This window comes from Panthera tigris, chromosome A1, assembly GCF_018350195.1.
Source record: "Panthera tigris isolate Pti1 chromosome A1, P.tigris_Pti1_mat1.1, whole genome shotgun sequence".
Classification (NCBI taxonomy): domain Eukaryota; kingdom Metazoa; phylum Chordata; class Mammalia; order Carnivora; family Felidae; genus Panthera; species Panthera tigris.
In genome coordinates, this window is record NC_056660.1 from 168,026,517 (window position 1) to 168,047,127 (window position 20,611).

General features: G+C 33.7%; 1 protein-coding gene across 9 annotated transcripts in view; it reads left to right on the forward strand.

Annotated features, from left to right (window-relative positions):
• The window catches only part of FER (FER tyrosine kinase), a 428,416-nt gene that overhangs the window by 56,466 nt on the left and 351,339 nt on the right, over nt 1-20,611 (forward strand). For all 9 annotated transcript variants that reach the window (XM_042990938.1, XM_042990948.1, XM_042990943.1 and 6 more), the window contains 2 exons: nt 12,757-12,930; nt 18,336-18,435. In XM_042990938.1, the coding sequence (XP_042846872.1) occupies nt 12,757-12,930; nt 18,336-18,435 (274 nt within the window). The remainder of the gene's footprint in view (nt 1-12,756; nt 12,931-18,335; nt 18,436-20,611) is intronic.

A 20,611-nucleotide genomic window follows, 5' to 3' on the forward strand; every position in this document is an offset into this window, starting at 1 on the left:
AACTATTATTTAGGTATTTTTCAAGCTTGAGTCATTTTGTTGATTATTTTCAATGCTTTACTGTAATTATAGCTACAATAGTAGTTTGTTCTTTGACTCAGTGTCCCAGGATAAATACTTTTTGGTATAATGAACTCAGAAGTTTAAATTACTTTCGGTTTATGTAATACTGATTTACCTCACCACACAACTGCTAGTTCAAAGGTGGAAAGCATGATTTGTTTTTCTAAAAGGTATAATTTTTCCCTATATGTAGGGAAAATTCAAAACTTAAAAATTGAGTGAAGTGCTTACTTTTTTTTAATATTGTATATTCATCCTAATATAGCTGATAGTATACCTAAGAGTCAAATAGGCACTTTAGGATTTATGCTAATTATTTTGGAAATGTGTGATACTGTGTAGTATATGCAATGTAGCATATGATCCCCTTTTTAAGAGGGATATAGGAGAGAATTAAATTTCTGTAAATGGAATCGTTATTCCTCTTTTTCATTGTGAAATAAGAGACTCATTTATTTCTAGGAAATATTTTTGGTCACAAAATGACAATATAAAAAATCAAATTTAGGAATATAAAAAATCTTTTGAAAAATACATTTCAGGTAAAAACAGTATTTTATAATATAACAATACCATTCAGTTTACACATCAGGATTCTGAAAAATGTTCTAAAAATAAAAGTCTCCAACTAGTAATTTTGTTTTCTTGGGATAGGGAAATGTGTATTATATGTATGTTTATATTAAAGTAGTGCTATTTCTAGTTATCCAGTGTGGTGCTGGTATTGGTTAGACAGAAGATGATGATTTATTTCCTAATTGTTCTGCTTAAGGAGATTTTAAGTGTAGGTCATTATTTTAGTTAGAAAGCCAAATATAGTGCAAGGCCCCTTTTATTTTTACTTTCATATCAAGAATGACTCACTAATCTTGGCCTAAAAGGACTTCTTCACTTTAGATGTTACTCATGCTGCAAGGTAGGTGGCCTGAAGCGGAGATGGATTTTCCCTGTGGCTGTTGGCCTCTAATGATAAAGCACTAAATAAAGATTAATCAATGATTACTGTGTAATTTGTAACCAGTTTGTAAAGTACTCTCATTAGTTTAGCTTAGATAGTTATTCTTTGGATGCATGTATTTTGGAGATGTAATAAAGATGAACATAATCTTTAGATGCAAGTGTCTTTAGGTTACCATACTTCTGGGTCCTCCAGCATGTTAGGTTGTTTTGGATTTAGCACATTCAGAGGCAGATTTATTAGCTGTATGACCTTGACAGATGATTTAATCTCTCTGACACCATTTATAAGATGAAGATATTTGCCTCAGAGTGTTGATATAAGGAGTATATAAGATAAAGCCTATAGTCTAGAAGAAGTCATAGCATTAAAAAGGAGGAGCGGAGGGTGGTCTAGACAAGCAAGGTTAGCTTTAATAGGGGTGAGGTTGGGGAGAAGAAAGGGAAGCCATAACCCCTCCCCTTGGTTCTGAGTTACACAGGTTGTGAGAGAAGAAAACAACATTTATTTTACAGAGTTTCAGAGAGAGAGAGGGTCCTAAGTATAGAGTCTGGTTCATAACTTCTGGGAGCAAATACACAATTTTAAGTTTTTCCCTCAGAAGTTTATATGAGGGTTTTTTTAGAGATTAGATTGAGCAGTAGCTCGAAGTGTTGGCTGGATTCGGGGAGGAAAAAGAAGCCTGCTTTTAAAAAGATGTCAAGCTGAAAGAGCCAATCAAGGAGATTTCGGGGATACAGGAAATAGGGGATAACAGAACAACTGCCTTAGGACATGGATGGGGAACAGGAATGGGATGCAACGGTTTGGAAAACTGGAATATCACACTGAAGCTAGAGGGAGTAAGTAAGCATTTCCAGAAGCAGTACTGTAATTTATTGTTTTCTTTAAAACGTCCAAATAGGTCAGCCCTGTATTAACAAAAAACCACTAGAGCTGGATCAACAAAGTAATCTTCTATGGACATGAGCTATAAAACTCAAGGAGTTTATGAGGATGACAGTATAGAGGAAAGTAGCTAAGGAGAGAAAAATCGTATGGTGCAAGGGCTGGAGAAGACTGCAGAGGTCTTTAGCTCAGCACCTAACTTTTTGGTGGGAGCCACTGCTGAGGTTATGTGATTTGCTTCTGAAGGGCAAAGGTGACTCTGGCCTGTTATCTTTCTGGATCCTTTTCTGGAAGAACGAGAATTGTGGCTTTTAAGTCCAAGAACAAAAGCAGATGAAGGGTACTGAGGCTAGGAAGCTGGGAGAAAAAGTGGTGAGCAAGAAAAGGTGATATAGTTTTCTTCCTGGCCTGATCTGTGTTTAGATATCTAGACTTACTCTTATTAGTAGCAGTAGCAATAGCAATATTTTGGTAGTCATGTGGTCTCTGGAAATGGCTATCTTCTGAGATTGGGCAATGAGTGAGCTAATGTAGCTCAGTGTATTATATGGTACCAGTCTTTGGAACCCAACTAGTGACTTTAATTATATTATTTTTATTTTATTTTATCTTAAAAATATTTATTTATTTTTTGTTTACCTAGTATTTTTATTTGGGATTTGTTTTGGTTATTGTGTTAGTGTTTGATAACCTTAGAGTTTATAGTACTTGAAGTAACAAGGGCTGGAAAGTTTTGACCCTTCCATTGTTAGAAAGGCTTTACATTTACTTAGAGAAGCCGAAATTCCCGTGCCGTTGAAGGACATACTTATCACAGATGATCCATCCTTCTCTGACTCACCAAATAATTTCATTTTTTGGTTCTTTAAAATCTCCCACCAGATAAGAATATATCTGCTGTTCTAGATACTGTGACATAAACTATGCAGGGAAGGAAACTAGTGTATTCCCGCTACAGGGGAAGAAAATTTAAATGTTGTAAGAAAAAATCAGAGATCTCCAGGAACTCGTCAAATGAATTATAAAATTGACAGGGTTTTGTATACATAACTAGCTTATTTTATGAAGATTATTATACTATCATTATGAAATGTTTGAAATGTTCCAAAGCTATTTGCCTCAGATGTGGTACTGACAGTGTGTTTTCTTTCATGCTTCTTGTTTGGATTCACTGAGCTTTTTCAATCTGTGAATTTTTTTGTTTTTCGTTGAGTTTCACTGTTTTCAGCTATTATTTCTTCAAATACTTTTCCTATCCCTCCTCTGTCTCCTTGGAAGTTCCTTATTACGTGTATAATTAGATGTCTATAAGGTGTTCTGCAGCCCACTGATACTCTGTTTATTTCTGGATTCTTTTTTCTCTAAGTTTCATTTTTGATGGTTTATATGGCTTTGTTTTGTTGATTTTTGTGAGGGAGCACAGTTAAGTTACTTGGAAAGAGCTTGATCCGTTTGGATCTTGATTTTCATTTCCTTAGGCAGGGTCAGAGCAGTGTTAACTCTGGGGCTAGTGACTCCTCACTGCCAGAGCTCTACCCAGTACCCATGAATTATGAGTTTTTTGGGAGTGGCTGGTAGGAATGCACTATTCCTGACGATATGTGAACAGTAGGTACTGTTCCTGTAATCTTGTCAGCTAGTTTCCCCCCAGTTCATGTAGTTTCCTCATGGGCATGCACTGACCAGTTTTCTGCCAAATACCAGAGTGAGGCTCACTGCAGATGTCCAGGCTTCTCTGTGTGCCTCCATCCTCTCCAGGAGTCAGTGTGCCTTGAACTCTAGCTGCCTTGTTCTTCCCAGATTCTCTGTTCTGCCTCCTCAACTCTACGATTCTGCTCACACCTCCTTTGGTTTCTCCTCCCTGTGGGGCGGCCTCTGAGTCAGTAAGTCAGGGCAATTGTAGGGTTCATCTTGTTTGTTTTTTTCTCTCAGTGATCACTTCATATCTTTCACTGCCTGAAATCTAGTATCTTGAAAACTGTTATTTCTTATATTTTGTCCATTTTTTTTTCAGGTGAAAGAGTAAATTTGGTCCCTGTTATCCCTTCTTGGCTGATTTTATTTTAAAATATTTTCCTAAAGGCATTTTATTTTTCTTCTGGTAAGGTATAATTAGTATTTATAAAATCAGACTATTTATTTAGAATTCAAGATAATTCAGATCCAATGAGGCTTTGCATTATTGTTAAAAGAAAAGAAAACAAAACAAAAACACATGCAAGCAGTGCGAGGCCCAGAGAGTTTTCTCTTTGACTTTTAATTTGCCCCCTATAATGGCCATGTCACTCCCCTGCCAAGTTTCTATAACTGGACATTGTAATTAGTATAAAGTCAAACTTTTTACTATGACTTTAAGTTTATACTTGTTCTGGTCTTACACTCTGATTTTCTCCTTGCACTTCCCTTAGGAAAGTACCTCTAGGCAGAAAAGTGGGGCAATTTCAGGTCTTTCATTTTTCTTTAGGGTTCCAATCCTGTGCTGCCTGTTATCCTGTATCTAAAAACAGTTTCATATATATTATGCTCACTTTTGTAGTTTCAGTGGAAAGATGGGTTTGATTCTAGTTACTATGTCAAGGCTGGAAGAAGTCCCTTACTTTAGTTGCTATTTTCTCTCTTCTTTCTAGCATTCTTCCTAGCACAAAGGAATCATGGTTAATGATTATTGGTTTCTTTTGGCTCATTTCTGAGTATCTGCTAATATGCATGATTAATTTGTTAATTCTAAATTACTAATACATAGAAATATAAGCAGTTCTGGAAGGATTTGTACTTCATATTTCATACCTGTTTGCTACTGTATGTGTCTCAATGGAATAAAATGGAAGTATTCTATCATTTAATTAAAAAATTAATTTAGACTTTATTTCCCCAAAGTAAGTTAAACTAGTATTTGCTTTCCTTATGGAAGAGCTGCTAATATTTTCTATTATCTTTGAGTAGATATTGTTTTATATTTTCTCATACTACCAAGTAATGATTAAAAAAAACAACTCACCTTGTCCTGTATTTTCTTTCTTTCTTTCTTTCTTTCTTTCTTTCTTTCTTTCTTTCTTTCTTTCTTTCTGTATTATTTTTTGGGGGAAATACCAACATTTCTTTTTTTTTTTTTAAAGTTATTTATTTATTTTGAGAGAGAGCAAAAGAGCATACGAATCACCAGTTGGGAAGGGTATGAGCTGGGAGGGGCAGAGAGAGAGAGGGATTAGAGAGAATCTCAAGCAGGTTTCATGCTATTAGCAGAGAGCACTTTGTGGGGCTAGAACTCACCAACCATGAGATCATGACATGAGCCAAAATCAAGAGTCAAAGGCTTAACTGACTGAGCCACCCAGGGGCTCCTATATTATTTTACTTTAGGTATAATTTTGGCTTCTAGTGTGATGACTGATTCCTGTTATGCATGAGAGCTGTGATTTAATTTCATGGAAGCATCTGTACTAAATTTGGAGTGATACAGTCGAGGCTGGTGTTTCATATTTTAGGAGGCTCTATATTTGGAAGTGCTATTGTACTGTTAGGTCACAGTGTGCATGTATTTTGAACAGCTTGTAGATGGAATTTGACATAGTACATAAATCATTTTGTTTTCGATTTTTTCTGATATTTAAATTTTCCAAGGCAATTCAGGTTTGAAGACAAAAAGAGTATTGTTTTTTATCTTTTCCACATGTCAAATATAGTCATCTTTATTTTTATTCTGTTATTTTTTTTTTGATGCATAAGCCTGTACAAGATGTTTATTTATCTTCTAGAGATAACATTGTACTCTGTAAACTATTTTGCAGTTTGACTTTTTAACCTAATTATATACCTTGGACTTTCTCTATATCATTTCACATGAAGTTACCTTAATTTAAAAACATATATATATTTGTTAATGTTTATTTCATTTTTTTAACTTTATTTTTTATTTTTTAAAATTTACATCCAAATTAGTTAGCATATAGTGAAGCAATGATTTCAGGGGTAGATTCCTTAATGCCCCTGACCCATTTAGCCCATCCCCCCTCCCATAACCCCTGCAGCAACCCTCAGTTTGTTCTCCATATTTTTGAGTCTCTTCTGTTTTGTCCCCCTCCCTGTTTTTATATTAGTTTTGTTTCCCTTCCCTTATGTTCATCTGTTTTGTCTCTTAACGTTCTTATGTGAGTGAAGTCATATGATTTTTGTCTTTCTCTGACTGACTCATTTCACTTAGCATAATACCCTCCAGTTCCATCCACATAGTTGCAAATGGCAAGATTTCATTCTTTTTGCTTGCCCAGTAATACTCCATTGTATATATATACATACCATACTTCTTTATCCATTCATCCATCGATGGACATTTGGGATCCTTCCATACTTTGGCTATTGATGATAGTGCTGCTATAAACATGGGGGTGCATGTGTCCCTTTGAAACAGCACACCTGTATCCCTTGGATAAATGCCTAGTAGTGCAGTTGCTGGGTCGTGGGGTAGTACATTTTTAGTGTTTTGAGGAACCTCCATACTATTTTCCAGAGTGGCTGCACCAGCTTGCACTCGCATCTTTGCCACTTTTTGATGTCTCTGTTATGGTGATTTTAGGAAGTTTTTTTTTATTCTCAGTGTTTAGAAACATTTTAGGTAGTACCAAAGGTATCTAATTCATAAAGGTTTAAAATTATTTGTTAGCAAACATTTTGAGCTTTGTACCTTCTTAGAGATATTTTATGGATAATTGGTTTATGATAACTATGTAGTTCATGGTTATTGATCTCTTTGAATTTGCTGTCTGTAAAAGTAAGGATTCATTTAGAAAAAATAGAACCTACATTAGGTAGATTGTTTTCTTTCTTTTCTTGCTTTTTTTCAGTAGATAGGATTTGATTTAGAGAAATATGTGTAAGAGTTTTGCAGTATTGGGGTTTCAAAATAGGTGAAAGAAATTAAGAGGTACAAACTCCCGGTTATAAATTAAATAAGTCACGGGGATGTACAGTTCAGCACAGAGAATATTGCCACTACTATTGTAAATAATAACCTTGTATGGGGGCGCCTGTGTGGCTCATTTGGTTGAGCGTCTGCCTTTGGCTCAGGTCATGATCTCATGGTTTCGTGAGTTCTAGCCCCAGGTGGGCTCTGTGCATTGACCACAGGGAGCCTGCTTGGGATTCTCTCTCTCTCTCTCTCTCTCTCTCTCTCTCTCTCTCTCTCTGTCTCTGTCTCTCTGCCCTTCCCCCATTCACACGGGCTCACTTGCTCTCTCAAAGTAAATAAATAATTAAAAAATAATAATAACCTTGTATGGTGACAGATGGAAAGTACACTTGTAGGGAGCATTTCTTAGTGTATGTAAAGTTGAACTACTATGTTATATACCTGAAACTAATATAATATTATATGTCAGTTAAAGATAACAAAAAGATATTTAAAAAATAAACCAATAAAAGGTAGATTAATAGGAGAAAAGCAGTTTTTCTCAAAGATTTTATAATTTTTTTCTTAATCTCTGGTTATTTCTTATTTCCTAGACTTAACTTTAGATACTTTATTTTCTTTTTTCCTCATTATTGTTAGCTCTCTCTTTTAGTGTTATTAACATTATTTTTTCTGTTTGTTTTTGTTTTTGATGAATTAATACATACTTTTTGTTTTTTGCTTTTCATTTCCTTCTTTGTATTTTCCTTAGATTTTATAGTGTTCTTCCTTTCCCAATTTCTAAAATTGAACATTTAATAAGTTTATTTTTATTCTTACTTTGAAATGGAACTATAAAGTTTGTGAATCTTTCGGCAAATTGAGCTCTGTATCATAGATTTTGGTAGTCAGTATTTTATTTACTGTTATTTTCTAGGTCTTATATTAGTTTTACAAACTTTACTATTTGGCCTATCCATTTTTTAGAAATGATTTAATTATTTTTTTCTTAAAAAATTCTGTCAGTGATTTTGTCTTTGCTTTTTTTCCTTGTAAGAGGCTAGATAGAAAGTATAGTTAGTATGTACTATTTTCTATTCTTGAAGAAATTTATAAATTTTTTGTAGTATAATATCATCTAATTTTTAAGAATATCCCATAGATTTGGGGCACCTGACTTAGTCAGTTAAGCATCTGACTCTCAATTTCAGCTCAGATCATGATCTCATGGTCCGTGGGATCAAGCCATGCATCAGGCTCCACGCTGACAGCATAGAGCCTGCTTAGGATTCTCTCTCATCCTGTCAATCTCTGCTCTTCCCCTGCTCACTCTCTCTGTCTCAAAATAAAGAAAGTTAAAAAAATGAATATTCCATAGATTCTTTAAAAATACATATCTTCGGGGCGCCTGGGTGGCTCAGTCGGTTAAGCGTCCGACTTTGGCTCAGGTCACGATCTCACGGTCTGTGAGTTCGAGCCCCACGTCAGGCTCTGGGCTGATGGCTCGGAGCCTGGAGCCTGCTTCCGATTCTGTGTCTCCCTCTCTCTCTGCCCCTCCCCCGTTCATGCTCTGTCTCTCTCTGTCCCAAAAATAAAATAAACGTTAAAAATACGTATCTTCTATACCTGGGGAGGTATATAGATTTTTATATGTAATATAGATCAAACATATTCATTATTAAATTACTTATTCAGATACTCTGCATTATTTATTTTATTAGTTTATTTGTCATAGGTAGAGATGAGTACATTTAATTCTCCCACTACTTTTGATTTCTCATTTCATTTTCTACTGTTTTGTTTTGTGTGTTTTGATGTACTGTTTTCTGGAATGAAAAGATTCATGACAGTTATATGTTCATTGTAATTGATATTCTTCTGCATCACAATGTGCCCTTGTTTTATATTTTGGGTCTAGAATTCAATTTGAAATTATTTGGACATAATGACTACTGAATCCTCTTGTTTATATTTTTCTGGGGTAGTTTTACTTGTCTTTTTGTTGTTGTATGTTATTTTATTTTACTGATGTTTCTTATTTATTGCCTAGAGTGAAGTTCCCTCCTCTGATTTGATAATGTTTACCTGAATTTTCATAGATGTTTAACAGATAATATTTTCATACAGTGTTTAACAGATGTGTTTAGTATAATTTTTATTTTGCAACTCATTTTTAATTGTCAATAATTTTTTGTTTCTTTTGCTTTCTTTCTTTTTTTAATGGGCAATGTTAACTTTCTTCAAAAAGTACTTCTGATAACTTAGATGGTCTGTATAATTTTTTTTTTCCTAAACATTCACTTGTTTAACTTTTGAAATTTAAAAATTTTAAACTTAAGTCCATATTTCTTTACAAACTTTAGATGTAGAGCTGTCTATACACTCTTCTATTTGAAAAGAGGGGAAATGGACATAATTACACTTTTCTCATCAAATTCTCATTCCTGGTTTTTGTTACTATCCACTAGATTTTTTTGTCTAGTTTTTTATAGTTACATTACTACTACATTTACATTTTGTAGCTCTTTTCTCAATAGTTAGGATATATTTATATTCTGTTTTATAAACTTAACCACAATGGTTGTGTTTAGACATTGTATTATTATTCTTTGCTATGATTATTTTTTTGAAGTTGAACTTTAGATGTTTTTATTTGTTAATATTTCTTAACTTATCTAGTGTTCAGCATCAGTGAGTAACTACTGGTAAAATCCCGTTATGAGGAATATTATCAGCAGAATTATTACCATTACGTAGGATTCTGTATAATAAAGAAATTTGAATGCCTGCCAGTGGCCTACAGTATTTTGCTTATTAGGTTACAAAGAGTTATGTTCCACAAATTATCCTGGTCAACAGATAATTTGTCTGTGCTCTGGCCATTCCTGTGCCATAACCAAAGAGCCATATCTGCAAAGTGCTGTACAAGTTCTATTGCAAATGTTGAAGTACACCTTTACTTTTGTTTGTTTATCAAGCATCTGTTAACATTTTACTCTCTTCTCTTTATAACAAATATTCTAGTCACCTGTCTAATTCAAATTATATACTATCCAAACATTTTCTTGCCCACTCACGCATTCCTTTTAGGCATTGCTTCATAATTGCATTATGTGCTGCTCCTCTCCCTTTGTTGTATTAGTTGAAGATCCGTTAATTTTTTTCTTCCCTGTCATAATTGGCATTGCTATCATTCTATTTCCGGTTATAAACAATGAAAATATCTTTTAATGGCATGTATTTAATTCATGGTTTTCTTTTACATTTGTGCCTCCCTGCCTCCATCCCTCCCTTCCTTTCTTCTTTCAAAGAATATTTAGTAGCTATTTAAGGCATCACAGTAAATACCTAAATTAGTGAGGAAAGAGTTATGGTACCACCCCCCCTGGAGCTTGCATTCTGGTTGGGGAGACAGAAAAAAACCAAACAAGTATACATACAGATAGTTGTTTCAAGTGGTAAGAGAGAGAAAAGCAAGGATTACACCTACATAAGATTTTGTTGATTCCTAAAGGAAGAGATGGATCTTGCCAAGTGAAAGAGAGGGTGAGCTTTGAGAAAGAGTGGATGTTCAGGAAACTGAAGGAAAACAATGGTTTATTTATTTAGTTGAGTAGAGAATAGCAAAACGTGAAGTTGGAAGGACAGACAGAGGATGGATAATCTGAGACAACTAGGTTTTAGAAATAAGTTGGATTTTTTTTTTAAGTACAAAGGAAAAGCAATGTAGGGTTTTTTTGCAAGAGAATTAGAATTTCTTTTGCTACTTTGAAGGCAGTGGATTGGGGAGGAGCATGAGTAAAAAGAGGACACCAATTTGGAGGTTTTGTAATAATTTAAGCCAGAGATAGTCATAACTTCCAAAAGGCAGTGGAGATGGAGAGAAGTGGGTGGATTTGTGGTAGACTTTGGAGAGAGAATCAGAAAGGCTTGCTGATAGATTGTTGGGAAGGGTGACCTGAACTTCCAAGGAGCAGGGACTTTTTTAGGAAGAGAGGTTTTATTTATTAGCTATTAGGATGTTGGGAATGGGATAAGCCAGGTTTTTGTAAAAGCTAGAAGGTAAGTGGAAAGTTCTGATATGAGGTGTAAGGAGTTTTTAAGGAGTTTTTGAGGGTACAGGATTCTCTAGAGAGTTCCCGAGTCACATTAGGAAATATTGGGGGCAACATAGGATTGGTAATTGGCGTGATGATATATATCTTGGGATGCTTGGACTTCCCACAGTGACTATGGTAAACAGGACCGTTAGGCAGGATGAGATGTGCCCTCCTGGGAGGAGGAGGTCAATCTGACTTTGTTGTCTCACCTTTAATGTTGGCTTCCAAGAAGGCTTCTCTCCTAGGCCGCAAAGAGTCCTATGTAAAATTACAAAAATTTATTGCTATGAAGCACTTAGAGAATATTTAATTTTTGAAGATAGAGAATGAAACACTGATTCCTCTTATTTTTTCGTAGTTTTAACATTCTGTACATGCTACATAGTGTTTTCCCAGCATTGTATTTTTTAGAGTGAAAATACAAAATGAAAAAGGCCAAGTTACAGAAGTTATTAGGATATTTAGTTTGTTTTTAATCCATGTTTGTATAGTTTTGTTTTTTACTATTTTCATCTTCGTTAAATTTTATATTTTAATGGAAGAGATATATCAGCTTTAAATTCCTTTGTGGTATCAAGAGCATATTATTAGTACTTAGAGTTTTGAATCTGAAAGTAAATATAATGAGTTTATTAGTCACATTTTACTCCATGTTCAAAATAACATTTCATAACTAAGAATGTCCTTCTCCCTAAAAAATGTACTCAAAGGTTAACTTTTAAAAAAAATGTATATTACAGTTTATCAAAAACAAGATTACTAAGTTAGACCCTGGTGAGTTTTGACTATGACTAAGAATTTGATTCTTTTAGGCTATTATTTTGATTTAGATGCTTATTAAATTTTGATTTAGGATTATATCGGAACATTAACCAATGGAGGGTAATCCTGTTCATTCACAGATCATAAGTAATAGCATAACAATTTATTCTAATCAGTAAATATCTGAAATAATACCTTGTCTACTTTTTTAATCTTTAACATGGATCTTACCCAACCATGGTATATCTCCAACAATTGTTTCTGAATAGAATTTTGAAGATCTATAGTGAAGAGTATTCCTCAGTTGCTTTTTTTTTTTTTTTTTAGTATCTAGAAATTAGAATGTTTAATAACAAATGACTTGTTCTTCCAGCAGTATCCATATGCTGACTTGTCCCAAACCCCACCATTATGTGTGTCTGCTATTGATGGAATGTGTTGTGCTGGAAAAACCATTGAGAGCTAATGGTATTTACTAAGAAACGAGAATAGATAGAAATCCACAGGTTACCAGTATTTAATACATAAGCAGCAAATGAATAGCAAGTACAAAGATTGAGAAGGGATTTTTAGGAAAAGGAGAAGACAAATTGGTATGTTGGAATATAAGAAGCCATCCAAACCAGAAAAGAAGAGTTTCAGGAAGTAGTGAGTGGGTCAGCAAGATCAGATGCCACAGAGAGAAATGCTAAGAGTATAGATGGGTAAATATCTGTTGCATTTGACCATTAGGAAATGGTGACCTTACTGAGGCATCAGTATGGTGTAGGCAGAAGGATTATATCAACATATTGACAAAGAGACGAGAAGTGATAAAATGAAGACTGCAAGTGTGAACTCTCGAAGAGCCTTAATCCCTTTCCTCCAACATTACATAGTCTCTGATTACTAAATTTTGAAGCATTTGTACTTGAAGTTGAAGATGTTAAATCTGAGCCATTCATAGCTCCTTGCACAATTGCCAGAAACCTGGCATTTTTGTATTAATATAATAATTTCTGTAAAACTAAATATTTAAAGTTCCAGAACACTTAAAGCACAGCTAAATGGCAGCCTTTAATACAAGTGCTAATTTTCTTTCTTTCTTTCTTTTTTTAAAGTCTTGGCTACTTATGATTCAGCAGACAGAGCAACTTAGTAGAATAATGAAGACACATGCAGAGGACCTAAATTCTGGACCCTTACACAGGCTCACCATGATGATTAAAGATAAGCAACAGATGAAGAAAAGTTTTATAGGTGTTCATCAGCAGATAGAGGCAGAGATGATCAAGGTTTGTCTTTTTATTCTGGAATTCTTTTTTTAATTTGACTTTGAGACTCACTGAAGTATTTCATCTTGTTTGACTTTTAAAAATTGTTTAGTCATCATTTTATTTATTTATTTGTTTATTATTTTATTTTTGATTTTTTAAAATTTACATCCAAATTAGTTAGCATATAGTGCAACAATGATTTCAGGAGTAGATTCCTTAATGCCCCTTACCCATATAGCCCATTCCCCCTCCCACAACCCCTGCAGTAACCCTCAGTTTGTTCTCCATATTTATGAGTCTCTTCTGTTTTGTCCCCCTCCCTGTTTTTATATTAGTTTTGTTTCCTTTCCCTTATGTTCATCTGTTTTGTCTCTTAAAGTCCTCATATGAATGAAGTCATACGATTTTTGTCTTTTTCTGACTCATTTCACTTAGCATAATACCCTCCAGTTCCATGCACGTAGTTGCAAATGGCAAGATTTCATTCTTTTTGCTTGCCGAGTAATACTCCATTGTATATATATACATACCATACTTCTTTATCCATTCATCCATCAGTGGACATTTGGGCTCTTTCCATACTTTGGCTATTGTTGATAGTGCTGCTATAAACATGGGGGTGCATGTGTCCCTTTGAAACAGCACAAATGTATCCCTTGGATAAATACCTAGTAGTGCAATTGCTGGGTTATAGGGTAGTTCTGTTTTTAGTTTTTTGAGGAACCTCCATACTATTTTCCAGAGTGGCTGCACCAACTTGCATTCCCAGCAACAATGCAAAAGAGATCCTCTTTCTCCGCATCCTCGCCAACATCTGTTGTTGCCTGAGTTGTTAATGTTAGTCAGTCTGACAGGTATAAGGAGGTATCTCATTGTGGTTTTGATTTGTATTTCCCTGATGATGAGTGATGTTGAACATTTTTTCATGTGTTGGTTGGCCATCATTTTATTATTAGAAATAAGTTTTGGTGTCTCTAATAAGTAATATTTTATTTCTATTATAAAACATTATTGATTATAAGCTGTACTATTACTTTATATACTCTTCTGAAAGAAAAGAATGCTGCCAATTAGACTATGATACAGTGCTCTCTTATCACTTTGAATTTTTATTTTTTACTTACTGCAGTAGCTCTTTTAAGTTTTATTATTTTAATTTTTACTATGCATATAATAGAAAAGAAAATACAGGCAAAATAAATGAGTTTTGATATTTCTAAATTTTTTTTCACAATCAGAGTTTGTTTTTTTCTGGGTAACTTTTTAAAATGTTTTTTATTATGAAAATTTCAAATGTGCAAAAGGAGAGAGAATAGTAAAACAAACTCCCATTGACTGATCCACCCACATAGTCAAGGTTTTTTAAAATCTATACTCACCTCCATTTTCTAATACACTGAACCATTTAAAAAATTCCAGATATCATTGTATCCACAAATATTTTAGTATATATTGCTAAAATAAATATTTAAAAAAACTTAACTATATTATCATTAACCTACCTAAAAATAACAGTAATTCCTTAGTGTTATTAAATATTCTGACTGTGCTCAAATGGTTGCTTTTTAAATGTTTTTTACAGTTGGTTCATTTGAATCATGACCCAAACATGCATTTGAATAATTTTAATCTGTAGGTGTCCCCCCCCCCCCCATTTTTTTAAAGTTTATTTATTTTAAGAGAGAAAGAGAGAGCACATGCATGTGAAAGCAGGGGAGGGTCAGAGAGAGAATCCCAAGAAGGTTCTGCGCTATCAGTGCAGAAAACCAGTGTGGCTTGATCACACAAACCCTGAGATCATGACCTGAACTTCAATCAAGAGTTGGACACTTAAGCTGACTAAGCCACCCAGGCACCTACCACTCCCAACCTTTTAAAAATGCTATTTATTTGTGGAAGAAATTGGGTAATTTGCTCTATAGAATTGAAGTTCCTTAATTTTTGATTTTATTGTTAGCATCTTGTGATGTGATTTCACATATTTCTTCATCCTTCAATTTTCCTGTAAACTGGAGAGTAAATTAGATTGGCTTGATAACATTCTGTCTACTTATTTTGGGCAAGAATACATGATAGGTGCTGGTATAGACTTCCTGTTTTTTTTTTCCCCTATCAGAGATATCTAATGTCATCTTGTTTATCTATTTGTGATGTTAAACTTGTCTAATAGGTTCCAGTCCTGCTAGCTTGATCAACCTATGAAAAAAGTTTCTTTTCAGACATTTACCTAATAGGTTTAGAAATAATTGATGTTCACTGCTTAGATCCATTATTTTACTAGGGGTTGTAAAATGGCAGTATTTTACTTCTATCATTCCTAATATGATTGTTAGCTATAATTTTTCAATAGAAAGTTTTGTTATATCACCTACTTGGCTACCCTGAGGTATCGTTCATATACAAGAATCAGGATAAATGCTTGCTTTTTGCAATTAATAAGCCAGCTTGGAGAACAATGAATTGGTTCTTTAGCAACTTCAGAAGTTAAGACTTCCAGTTTCCAGTCCGGCATATAAGAAGATTAGAAGTTGTCACTCATTCCTAACAAGGAGTTAAAATTTGAACAAATAGAAAAATCACCAATTGCTTTTAGATTCTTAAGAGAAGTGACATGACAGGGCAAATGGCACCCCCTAAAATTGGAGAGACAGACAAGCGAATACAGAGAATTACAACTTATCAGAGCAAAAGCCTCTTTGGGAAATAGTACTGGTTATAGGAAAACCTGGAGTGTAAGTGACAAATTCTGGAGGCTCAGTGTGGACAACTCTGACAGTTAAAAACTCCAGGAGGAGCTACTTATTGAGGAAACTACACACTTCTGTGAATTTTACCTCCTAGACCTCTACCAGGTTCTCACAGTGAATATTGGAGAAAAATCTCATGCTTCAGGAGGGAAAAGGAACCATTTTGCCATATGCCAAAGCATTCTGTTCTTAATAAAGTCTGCGCTTAGGAGAAACTGTTTACCTGTAACCTAATTAATCTGGGGCAAGGGGGATTCATAAGTCCTGCCCACTCTGAGTGGAGAGTGGGCTAGTGAGCTGAGGAACACATGTGAAGTTCATAGCCAGAGGTATAGGCTCAGTAAAAGACTGAGACCTAATCATAGGGTATAAAATACTTTCCCTTTTTCTGACAGCTTATCACCACGTTAGTAAAGGCCTATTTAATCAGTTCCTTTTGCTCGGTACAATCTGCCTGGCAATCAAGAAAACATAACAAGGCATACCAAGAGCCAAACATGCAGAATTGGAAGAGACAGAACAAGCATCAGAACCAGACGCAGCAGGGATGTTGGAAATATCAGACCAGGAACTTAAAACAACTATGAATAATATGCTAAGGGCTCTAATGGATAAAGTAAGTACGAAAGAGCAGATGGGTGATGTAAGCATAAAGTTGGAAATCCTAGGAAAGAACCAAAAAGAAATACTAGAGATCTAAAATACCTTAACAGAAGTGAAGAATGACTTTGATGGGCTTAATAGGAGATTAGACACAATTGAGGAAATAATCTCTGAAGTTGAGGATATATCAGTAGCATTCTATAAAACTGAAAGCAGAGAATGCAGACTGAAAAAAAAAAATGGAACAGAATATCCAAGAACTGTGGGGCAGCTACAAAAGGTGTAACATATGTATAATGGAATACCTGTAGGAGAAGAAAGAGAGAAAGGAACAAGAAATATTTGAAATAATAATGACTGAGAATCTGTCCAAATTAATGTCAGACACCAAACAATAGTTCTAGGAAGCTCAGAGAACACCAAACAGAATAAATGACCAAAAAACTACACCCTAGCCAGGTTGATTTCAAGCTATAGATAATCAAAGATAAAGAAAAAATCCTGAAAGAAGCCTGAGTACAAAAGCACCTTAACGTATAGAAGAACATATAAGAATTACATCTGATTTCTCCTCAGAATCAAGTAGGCAAGAAGGGAGTAGAATGAAATATTTAAGTGTTGAGAGAAAAAAACCACTATCCTCGAATTCTATGCCCTGTGAAATTATCCTTCAAAAATGAAATAAAGACTTTCTTTGATAGACAAAAATTGAGGAAATTTGTATCCAGTGGACTGAGAAGGAAAATAATATAGGTCAGAAACTCAGATCTACATCATGAAAGGAAGAGCACTGGGGAAGGAATGTGAAGATAAAGTAAAAATTTATTTTTCTCACTCTTAATTAATCTAACACATAACACTTTATTGAAAATCATAACAGCAACATTTGATTATGTACAGTCATGAATATATCTTGTGTGTGTATATATGTATATAGATATATGTTTATGTATGCTTATATATAAGTTAAATGAATGACAGCAATGATAGATGGGAAGGAGGAATTAGGATTATTTTGTTATTGTAAGATACTTATGTGGTATAGTGGTCTTTGAAATGTGGTATAATGGTATAGTGGTCTTTGAAAGTAGGCTTGCATTAGTTATAAATACATATTGTGAACTCTAGGGCACTTACTAAAAAAAGTTAAAAAAGAAATGTAACTGATACGCTAAGAAATAAGAGAGGGTGGAATTGTATAAAATACTCACTTAAAATCAAGTAGAAAAAGAGTGTTAGAAATAGGAAGAAATAACAAGGATAACAATTAGGAAACTAACAAATATGGTACCTATTAATCCAAGTATGTGGATAAGTACTTTGAAGGTCAGTGGTCTAAATGAGCCCATTAAGGGACAGATATTTTCAGAGTGGATTTACAAACAAGGCCCAAGTATATGTTGTCTACAATAAACCCATTTTAGATATTAAGACACATATAGATTGATAGTAAATGGATGGAGAAAGATATACTATGCTAATCCTAATCAAAAGGAAGTAGAAGTAGCTATATTAATTTCAGACAGAGCAGACTTTTAAGTGTTTTTTGGGTACAGAATCAAGGACCTGCATTTGTTTAGTCTTTCCATAGATAGAATAACAGATTTCACGTATGTATGTAATGACCACTGTCATGATTATTATACAGCCAACAGTGATTGTTAGATACATCTTATTTTAAGTGATGTTACAATATCTGAAAAACCCAAAGCACAAAAACCAAAAAACTCATGTTAGAACTGGTAAATTGTAACAACTCAGTTATTCTGTATATTAAAATAAATATTTTTTAGAAAAAATATTTTATACATAGTATATTAATCTATTGGTCTTTAAATTTTAGATGATGACAGCACTATTTCTTGATTTGCTTTTATTTTTAAGAGATGTTTTTCTTTTTTCATATGGCGTTGAATTTATCATTGATTTCTAAACCAGTTTTTAATATATTGTCTATAATGTATATTAAGGAGCAACTCTGATCTATAAGCAATAAAAATATATTAGGACTTAAGTTCTTGACAAATATAAATTTAATCATTTAAAATTTGTTTTTGCATTTTTTTTTGACAGGTTACAAAGACAGAATTAGAAAAATTAAAGTCCAGCTATAGACAGTTGATAAAAGAAATGAATTCTGCCAGAGAGAAATATAAAGAAGCTTTAGCTAAAGGTATGGCAAAATTATGAAAAATGTTTATTTTAGTGATTTTTATTCTTATCATTTGAAGATTGTCTTTAATCTTATCATTTGAAGATTGTCTTTAAAGTACCAGAATAATTCCACTTAGACCAATTCACATTTAAAAAATATCAAAATATGTCAAAACAGACTAATTGTCAAACTGTTTAATGTCTTTTTATTTTTTGTCTTTTTTTAAAAATGATGTAAATTAGTTTTTACATTTTAGTAGTTCATACTAACTGGAATTATGTAGCACTTGTAAATAAAATGCAAGAAATATTTAAAAATTTCTCTCTAGAAGTTTAATTACTGAGTGTAAATAAGAAAAATAGGTTGTATTTGTTAAGGTACCATTTTTAGCTCTCTTTTTGCCTATGGTATTTAAAAGCCACTAAAGCAGCCAGACCATTTTATAGCATTATTTTGCCTTCATAGCTTAATTTTTTAAATCTTAAAAAATTTTTTTAATGTTTTTATTTTAGTTTGGAGAGAGAGACAGAGCATGAGTGGGGGAGGTGCAGAGAGAGTGAGGGAGACGCAGAATCCAAAGCAGGCTCCAGGCTCTGAGCTGTCAGCACAGAGCCTGACGCGGGGCTCGAACTCAAAGACAGTGAGATCATGGCCTGAACTGAAGTCAGACACTTAACCGACTTGAGCCACCCAGGCGCCCCTTCGTAGCTTAATTTTATGCGCATATATTTCCTCTAACATTTTCATAAGAAGCTTTGGAAGTAAATAGAAAGAGAAACATATTATTTATGTTTTAAATAAGCATTTATGGTTATGAGTCTTTAAATGTGAGTAAACAGTCTTCATATTTAGATTTTTTTTAATGATAAAAGTTGGAGGTTTTTAAAAAAATTCTTCCTGTCTAAATATAAGCTTTATTAGTAATTCTATCTTCTTTTTCTTTTTACTAACATATTTCTCTTGGTCTTTTACTTGTGTATTATATTCTTATTTTGTGGAGGTAAATGAAATAAATAGCTCCTACATTTCAATGTATCTTGCACAATGGAAGCACCATGTTTATGTTGTTAATCCCAGTAGACTAAAAGAGATACTGATTTAACATGCAGTTCTCCCTCCTTCCCTTTCTTACGTCTTTCCTTTGTAATGATATAGTTTAATTTGGTTTAAAAAATGAAATCTAATTCTGATGTCATAATAAAAATTTAAATACATAGTACTTATACTATTGAAGATTTTCCACAGATAGTAATTTTTCTTTATTGTTTTTTATTTTAATTTAGATAAAATACCGTTTAGTGTTGTATTAATAATAGGAAGACTTTTTGTTTGTTTGTTTGTTTTAAAGTTTATTTATTTTGAGGGACAGAGCAAGTGAGCAGGGGAAGGGCAGAGAGAGAATCCTAAGCAGGCTCTGCACTGTCAGCATGGAGCCTGACTCACAAACCATGAGATCATGACCTAAGTAAGCCAGAATCAAGAGTGGGTTGCTCAACAAACTGAATGAACCACCCAGGCTCCCCTGAAGTCTGCATTTTTTTTTTTAAGTTTAAAAAAATTTTTTAATGTTTAGTTTTGAGAGAGAGCGAGTGAGCTGGGGAGGGGCAGACAGTGAGGGAGACACAGAATCTGAAGCAGACTCCAGGTTCTGAGCTGTCAGCACAGAGCCTGATGCGGGACTTGAGCACACTAACTGTGAGATTATGATCTGAGCCAAGTCAGATGCTTAACTGACTGAACCACCTAGGCATCCCCTGAACACTGTAGTTTTAATTAATCCCAAGAAATGTATTACGTGGCTGAATCTCCTGAAATTAAAATATGTGAACTTATTTACATTTCTCCTTCTAAAGGTATTAGTGATAATATTTTCCTATTTTCAAGAATTTGGTTGCTCTTTATCAAATATTTGATCAACTTATATCCTGTGGAATACATATTTTAAAAATAACTTCTTGTATTATTGTGTTTGATATGTGGCATATTACATTTCTTTTTTTATAATCAACACTATCTTTATACTCCTGTTTATGTGAAAAAGTGTAAAATTATATTTTTGAATACTTTGTTTCTGTTATCAAACTGCTTTTTATATTTAACATGGAAATAGGGGTTCTTTTGTGAAGTTATTTATTCTTTATAAGGATGATATGATGGCAAATCTTCCAGCATTTGCAGACTTAATGTCAGAACT